The 8873-nt window shown below is 38.9% G+C and overlaps 1 protein-coding gene across 1 annotated transcript; it reads right to left on the bottom strand.

Annotated features, from left to right (window-relative positions):
• Window positions 1–243: 243 nt before the first annotated feature.
• On the bottom strand, window positions 244–5811 carry LOC115816456 (apolipoprotein L1-like). Its single transcript, XM_030779411.1, has 3 exons — window positions 5797–5811; window positions 2337–2420; window positions 244–1269 (listed from the first exon to the last, which is right to left on the bottom strand). The coding sequence occupies exons 1-3, from the start codon at window positions 5809–5811 to the stop codon at window positions 244–246; spliced, it is 1125 nt and encodes a 374-aa protein (XP_030635271.1).
• Window positions 5812–8873: the final 3062 nt, after the last annotated feature.

The following is an 8873-nucleotide window of genomic DNA, read 5'->3' as shown; positions in this document are numbered from 1 at the left end:
AAAAATTCCAGCAGCATGCATTTTTTAGGTCCAAAAAAGAGGACATATGGTCACCCCATTTTAGTATATAAGGACATCATGTGTTTTACAATGACTCTGCCAATGACATTTTACACAGATTTCTTATGTCTATATGACATGCTAGATCAGGCTCCAGAGGTGGAAAAACACCCAGTGGGTGGCATTCTCAAACCATTCCATTCAGGCCCATTTTGGTAACAGATAGCAATATTTTATTAAAACTTATTGACACAGCAGATATTTCTCCAGGTGCTCCTTTGCCTCTTTGAACCGTTTTAAGAAGGTGTCATATTCTTCTTGTGCCTTCCTCATCTCATTAATGGCCTTTAGTATGTTTGATTTTATCTCATCATCTCTGGCATCTTTCTTGTTATTCATTTCATGGATTTCCCTGGCATCTCTAAAAATGAAAATGGCATCAAGCAGGAGAAAGATTGCTCCTGTCACTATTGTTGCTGCTTGAACTGCCCTCACAGCCTCACCAGCAATACTGGCAATGCTTGCTAATTCAGCCAAATGTCCCATCCAAGCTGCATTTCTCCCTACTCTGGCTCCAACAAGAACATTGTCAAGTATGGGACTTTCTTGAGCTTGTGTCTGTGCAAAAGTTCCAAACCTCCGAACTTTTTTGAGGTACTTCTTTAATTCTCCCAGACATTTGACAATGGGCTCACTCTTTTCTTTAATTTCATTCTGTATTTCATCTATACTTGACAGCAATGTTTTTTGTTTGGCCATATTTGTAATGTTTGAGGCAGCGCCAGTCAGTCCACCAGCTGCTGCCAATCCGATGCCCACTCCTGTCACAATCAGAGAGGCACCAAGGGTGACGGGGGCTAAGGCAGCACCCACAATAGTCATGATACCTCCTACTGCTCCCATTACTCCTCCTGAAAGACTGCCAATAGTAGCACCTCGATGAAAGGTTTCCAGATTGTCAGTTAGCTCCTTCCACTTTCTCACGAGTGACTCAAGATCCTCAAAATGATCATTATAGAGTGGGATTAAACTCTCAGCACTTTCACGGAGCTTGCTTTCTACCTCCTCGGGAACCCTTTGGTTTTTCCGAACTATATTTAACAGGAACGGTTTTGCCAGTATTTCATCCACTGAAGGTCTGTCTTCAGGATTCACACTCAGTAGCTCTCTGATAAGTGATTCCAGATCACTAGAGTAATGAGCAGAGACAGATGGGGGGGAGCCCTCTAAGCTTGCAGCAAATTTGATATGACGTGTTGTGGCACTGAACTAGAGGGAAAAGGCAGATTTTATAGTAAAGTCATGCTGTAATTAATTCCAACAAATACATATATTTCCTCTTAATAACAGAAAAAACCCCCCCACACACACACACACACAGACAAAAAATTACGAGAATTTCATATTCACGCACACTCACAACTCACACACGTGCACAGACACACACATACACACACACGAAATTCATACTTACAAAAATTTCCGGCATGCAGAGGTCATGGAGAACCCATCCCAAGGACCAGAGGTCACTGTATTATAATGGGAATAACACATGAATCTTTGTATGCTACAGTTTATACAAAATTACGTGATTATTACAGTGTGTACACTCATGCTATACTTCATATTCGCATAACGACACAGGAGACTGAAACCACTGTAAACACAAACTTGGGTATAAATTCTAATCTCGGTTTCCTTCATGCACAGGTGATGACTGGCACTCTGCGGCAAAATCACTAAGATATCATTCTGTGTGGATCCAAATTCATACCCAAATTTAGGCGATGGATTCTGTTTTTCACAGAAATATCCATCAATTTACAAACTCAATACCATTTGAAAATTCTCAGCATGATTATCAGCATATCTGTGCTCATTCTCTGAGAGAGTTTTCAGTACCTTTTGTTATTGTAAGGCCTTTTCTCCATAATCTCTGGTGACATATAGAAGGGTGACCCTGTTTTTGTCCTGGCATAAAATTCAAATCTGAGAAAGAAAAAGACAGATTCATCAATACTGGCGGAAATTTTAGTTGCATTCCCCTATTTATGACACATGTCAGTGTTAAATTAACTCTTGCAACTGTATTAATGTCCAATTAGGATGAAACAACCCTCAACATTCACTTAACACTGGTCAACTTACTGTACATTTTCAAACTTTAGAAATACTTTACATGTCCAAGACTTTTGAATTTCCAAAGTCTCCTAGACTGATGTACCCTTCTCCAGTCAAAAAGATGTTCTGAGATTGATAGAGGAAAAAAAAGTTCAGCAGTTAAACAAAGGTACTGCAGTAGTTGTTTTTCCCCCTTTCATTCTTGGTTTACATACATGAGGCTTGATGTCTCTATGAAGAATGTTTCTCTCATGGATGTACTTAAGGGCCAAGCAGATCTGCACAAACCAGTGAAGAATCTGCACAAAGACACATGTATACACTTTATTCTCTGTGCAAAGTGTTCACTATATTTCAGTTTGGTGGCACAATAGGTTCCTTCATATTTTCAATATTAATTCTACAAATGAATCATACCTTTTCCTCTGGAAAGGGGTGTCCATTTTGTTTTTGTTCTTCAATCTTCCTTGCTAAATCTCCTCCTTCACAGTACTCAGTTACAATGTATGTTTTACCATTTTCTGTAAACAGAGCAATAGTTTACAGTGGAGGTATCAGTTTCTCCCAAGACTATTCATGGGCAGGTTTGAGAAAATGCCCTTCATTTTATGACAACATTCATCATATCAGATATTTCAGTTACATTGTCATAGCCTGTCTCTCTCTCTCTGTCCCCCTCTACTGGTCAGTTTTATGTTACGTTTTGTGTTATGTCCTTCGTTCCCCGTTGTAGGTTTGGTTCCAGCTGTTTTTGTTTAATCAATTCTTGTTCTGCCTGTATAAATACTCCTGGTTTTCCCTTATTCTTTTGGTGTGGAATTGAATTGTTAACCTGTTGTGTTAACTCTGAAGCCTGAGCCAGTTCTCTCTAAGATCCAAGAAGTCTTTTGTTTCATGTTTAGTACAAGTAAAACTAAGACATCGCTGTACATACATCCAGCATCTTCTATAAACCATGACATACATGTAGACAAGTTGCACATTCACAAATAGAAAATACTTTAACTTGTTTCTGAGTGACAATATTTGTGAGTTTACTGATGAATATTTATACCTTCAAATGACTCCTTGAGAAGAGAAATGTACGGATGACCCACTGCGCTCAAAGCGTCCTCCTCTGCCTGAATTGCTCTCATATGCTCACCCTGAACAGGAAGAGCGATAGTTGTATAAAAATATTGTGAAGTATTGGGAAGTTCCTAATAATATGACACTCCATTTATTAATGAGAACATTCAACACAGTTATTTTTGAGACACCATTTAAGTAAAGAAAATGACACTGAACAGTTACACTTGATTCATCAATAGGTAACATCACATTCATTTACGTACATCACTTCTCTCAATTTCCTTGATTACCCATTGGTCATTTTCTTCACATTGAACTAAGTGTGTTCTTCCTGTTTGTCCAGATCCAAGTGTTCTAACATAGCTGTATCCATGTTTTTCCAAAATTTTCACTAAGGTGTCAGTGTCTGAAACAAAATGTTGCATATCATTCTAATATCATTCTCTACTGACCATATGTCAATATTATAACTAGTCAAATAATTTACAGAATGTTAAATTTGACTCAAGAAGGAATGGAAATTAGTCAAAAGGGATGAATTGAGGGCAGCATTTTCGGACAAGTCAAGGATTGCATTGGGATTCAATAAATTAACTGTTCTAAAGTTCATATTCCAACTACTTCACTTACCCACAGTTACCTAGATGAACACAGCTTGAACCCCCAAATACACCCCAAAAAGCATATGGCAACTTGTGAAGGTATATTCATTTAGAGGAAAAATACATAAAAGAATTGTATATTTTGTTATCATTTACAGCTCCTGTTGGTATTTTTGTGCTCTTTAATGTGGCAATGAAGATTTAATTATGACTAGAATAAGTGACACTCACATGGATTCATGGCAGGTTCCTCATCTCTACCAGGCTCAGGGGGATTATCTAGTCTCTCATAAGGCTGACGTAGTCGATTCATCTCTGCTGGCTGTTGTGATAAAGAAAGAAAATGACACACAGAGACAGTTTGTAATGGAATAACAGCTATTTGTTCCCTGTCTGAGGGAGATTCTGGTTAGCTTCCATTTGTGCCAAGATATTCAATGTTACAACATCTGGTATAAAATATTCAATACTCATTCAATAATTCATGACATTTACACTGATGTTTTTGCCACTGTTGATGCAATTTCTGCATTTATGTAAATGTGGAAGTGAAATAAAGTGCAAAAGCATAAAAATAGAAAAGTGCTTTTTGAAAGCAGAACCAGCTCCAAACGTGCAAAGGTGAAATTGTAAAATATGATAATCATTTTGCAGAAGAGCAACATTTAATGACAAGATCAATTACACATTTTACTACACGGAATGGAAAGAGCTGCAAATGGCAGTTTTTTAGGCCCAAAGAATACAAGTCTAAACACTCCAATAGTGGTTCGGACGGAGGATCTTCATGCCAAACCTAATGATTTTCAAAGATCTGATCAAAGATCACATACTTGAATAATACAATTGTCCTCACATATGCAGATAGAAGTAACAGTTTATTTAATATATTTTTTTAATTAAAAATAAAAAGTTTGTGTATTTAAAGGCCTCAGGTTTTTTGAGTACTTTTAAAGTCATGTGTTGATGTGTTGAATGTGTTGAAAAACAATAGTTAATCCAATGGATTGAAGATCACACCATTTTTCCCTAGATGGATGTAGCAGTGAAGCCTCAGCTCCTGGATGCATAAAAACCAGAGTATTATAATTTCTGAGATATTTAAGCTCTGTGAGGTTTGACATACCTTGGGAGGACCAGGGATGGCCGAGTAAACACTTTCAGATATGTGTGACAGTCCGGATAAACCGTTAGAAAATAGCAGATGCTTGATTTTGCCAAACACTCTGAAAAAAATGATTGTGTTAGTATGACAGTTTAAAGACGATAGTTCCTGAGAGTTGCTATAATTTATTCATAGGTTTATATTGCTGCTGTTTTATGACGTTGTGACTTTGCCTGAATACGGGGACACATTCCTCTTAGCCTACTAACTCTAGTGTGTAACGACCTCGTCTCCTCCTGCACCAACTCCAGCCATTCAGCGGTCGGCGTCGCCGGTTTACTAATCATCGGCCTGTCCCTTCATCATCCACACCTGTGTTCACTTTGTTTTCCCTGATTCCCCCCTCTTTATTAACTTCACTGTTTCTCTCCGTCTTTGCAAAGTCTACACTTTCCCTATGTGCATTCTGAGCGCTCTGAAACGTATTAGGATATTTCTAGAGTTATTCTGAGTTGCTTTCCTGTTTGTTTTCGATTCAGTGTTGGAATCTGTGTTTGTCTGTATTCGCCTGGTTTACATTAAAATATATACATCTCTGCACTTGCGTCCGGCTTCCTGGTGGCTTCGTGACATAGTGCCACGCCCTGGTTCTGTCTTTCTCCTCCTCAAATACAGAGACAACACTGTGCATCCATCCAGCCTCCTCTGCAAACAATGACATCAAATTTACTGACAGTCTTGATTTTCTGAATTTTCTCTAACAAAGTGCTGGCACTCTATCACTTTGCTGGCTAATATCTTTTTCACAATCAAAAGAGTTCATGATCATCTTTCTCTACAGTATCAAAGAATAACTTTGACCATGTTACAAATTTTGATATTCTAAACTATGTGTACCTGCAGAGTGGGCATAGTTGCACATTTGTTTGAAGTTATTACCATTACACCTTAAACAAAACTGTGCATTAAAAGAATACTGTGTTACAAATGTACTCAGAATTAAGAAATATGAAAGGATTCTTTATATAAATATAAAAGTTATTATCATTACACTGTTAAACTGAAGCAGCACTTCAAAGCTCAACAACAACAAAAACAAAGACAAAAACTGCAGTGTTGCTTAAACACTGGTCAGTGGCACTACTAGGACCTTTCCTTCTGGCCTGCAAATTTCTCAATGACTTTCTGATTATTCATCTCAGTCACTAGTCTCTTTCCCATTGGCAGTATGGCCAATGCATGCAGCCCCTCCTGGGTCACAATCCATCAAGGGGGGCAACAAAATTGAGCAACCCACCGAATAGCCTGGGCTTATCGGAGCTCTCACACTCATCATGGTCATGCAAAGCCAACTCAAAGGCTCACAACATTTTGCACAGTCTATTGTTCTGGAGAAGATGTGTCGATTTTTGGTCACCTCTTTGTTATGCAATAATACCAATCCTATAGCCTTCATCTAGCTGCTCAGCAATGCTAAGCCTGCCAAAACAATTTAGCCTCACGCTGCTATCGAGATGGCTGCGGCTACTTTTGTGCCATTTGCATCTCTCATAAAGATGTTGTAGGTTTTGTAACCCCGCCTTCGTCCACAATGCTTCAGTGCCAACACTTTGAAGAAGCAAACAGGGACTGCCAACCAGTGGCGGTACGTTAAAATGGGGTGCTGGGGCGCCTCCCCCTCCAAATATCTAGAGAGGAAAGTCTACTTAAACATGTTTAACATAAGTTAATTAGATATGCGAAATAATTATGAAGTAAAAATTGTCTACTCATACAATGCATCTGGTAACGCCTGTCCAAACTGTATTTGGTTAATTTCTGTGTGAGTACACACACACTTCCTAGGTGAAGGGCACCAGCCAAATGAGAGTCCTTCAACTTTTGGCAAGCAGGTGACCTCAGACTGCTTTCTAATTGGTTTCTTTCAGATTTTCCACCACTGACGTGGTGAAACAGTTTCACATCAACGAACCCACTGTCAGTTTATCTAATAGAAATTTCTCTAAGTTTTGTATCTGTGTTCAGTATTTGACACTTTGAATCTATCATTTCTTCACTTGTAATGCAATTCATGTCACCACCCATTGCTATAATGTAATTACTTAAAGACATTTCACACTTAGCCTAGTCATAAAATCAGCCTCTTGATTGGCATTGTGCACATTCAGTATTGCTATCTGCACACATTTAGTAAAATGTGTGCTTTTTTTGTTGTATTTTGATTAACTTGTTCAGTTTTTACAAGTCTATCATTTTAATCATTTTGATTTTTGCATGCAGCCTTCCCAAGAAATTGTGGCACCACCGTAATCCCTCTATTTTATACAGTGATGGAGAAACTTGCCAGTGACTCTGGACAGAGTGTCAAATCAACGTGTAGTCTCTTTCAATTCGCAGGAGCTCAGCTCATGTAAGAATGCACATGCTGTGTTAGGTTATGTGACAATTTTATGTACATACCTGATTCTGGGAACAGCCAGCCTATGCTTCTTTGAAATGCTTTCCTCAAAACTTGAGTTAAAAGGTATAATCTTGATTACCTGTCCCAAAAAATGCAGCTCTGTAGAGTGTCATCTCACTGGGATATGAGAGTATGCATATATATATACATAGATATATAGACTGATATACCAATTCATCTACATAAATCCCACCTTTTCAATGACAAAAATCATCCCCTTTTTTTAATACCCCTCCTTTTCCGTTATCTATTTAAACAGATTTGCCTCTCTTTATGAGTTTACACAGTAGGCGTCTTCTTCTTTACTTGAACAAACACTGTGTTTGCTTTGCGCATAATATGATGTCTTACTTGATTTGGACCCTTTCGTGGAAACACTCTGCTCCACCCTCACCTCCTGCCTTGACTGTCTCTGTCCACTTGCATCCAGACCAACACAAACAACTCCCTCAACAACCTGGCTTTCCTGTGCTTGTTGCAGCCTATGGACCAAGCTCAGAGCAGCTGAGAGAAGATTGCATAAATCCATCGAAACTGCTGATCTTAATGAGTACCAATATCTTTTATCATCTTTATCTACTAATATCAGTGCTGCCAGAACTGCCTACTACCAGAGCAAGATCTCCAGCTCTACTGATTAACCAGAACTCTTTTTTTCTTTCTTCATCCTCCTCAGCCCTCCTGCATCTCCACCACTTACACCACTTACTGCTGATGTCTTTGCCACCTTCTTTGAAGTGAAGGTGGCTCCCATCAGCAGTCAGTTCTCCTCACCACCTCCATACTCCCAGGCATCTCCCACATGCATCATTACACTCTCTGCATTTTCCACTCTCACTGACAATCTCCTCACCAATAGACCAACAAAATGACCCTTAGACCCGATTCCCTCTCACCCTCATCAAGCAGCTATTCCCACACTTCTTCCTGCACTCACTCACATCATTAACACATCTCTCACATCTTGAACATTCCTCACTATTTTCAAGCAGAATCGTGTCACTCCATTATGACACCATGAAAAAGGTTATCAAACAGTATTTCAAGTATTTAATTTAATAATAATATTATGTAACCATAGCATCAAATACAAAACATTTCATGTTGATGTGATTATGCATACCCATCTTTTTGGAGGACACTATTTCTACTAGACTATTGCAAAGCAGGATATTGTGGGTGTAGCTATCTAAGCAAAGGTTTGCTGGATGGATGCCACAAAGTGTGTGGGGTTTTTTTTTGGGGGGGGGGGGGGGGGGGGTTGAGAAAATCAATATAAAGAACTAGTTTTCATTCTCTCTGTTACAGCTGTAGTGCCACTCTCTACTTCCTAGAAATCACAATTATATGCAACTCAGAAAACGGTTTCTCTCACTCAGTTGTTGTGTCTCTCCATTGCCTCTGAGGTATCCATTACCTGAGCTTATTCTTTTATTTGGACCATGTGCACAACCACTGTCGCTGGGGATATCACCCGGACTGCATTACCTTTGGGTGCTATATTCTTACATGG

Source organism: Chanos chanos, chromosome 7 (genome assembly GCF_902362185.1).
Source record: "Chanos chanos chromosome 7, fChaCha1.1, whole genome shotgun sequence".
Classification (NCBI taxonomy): domain Eukaryota; kingdom Metazoa; phylum Chordata; class Actinopteri; order Gonorynchiformes; family Chanidae; genus Chanos; species Chanos chanos.
This window is presented reverse-complemented; position numbering and strand designations above follow the sequence as displayed.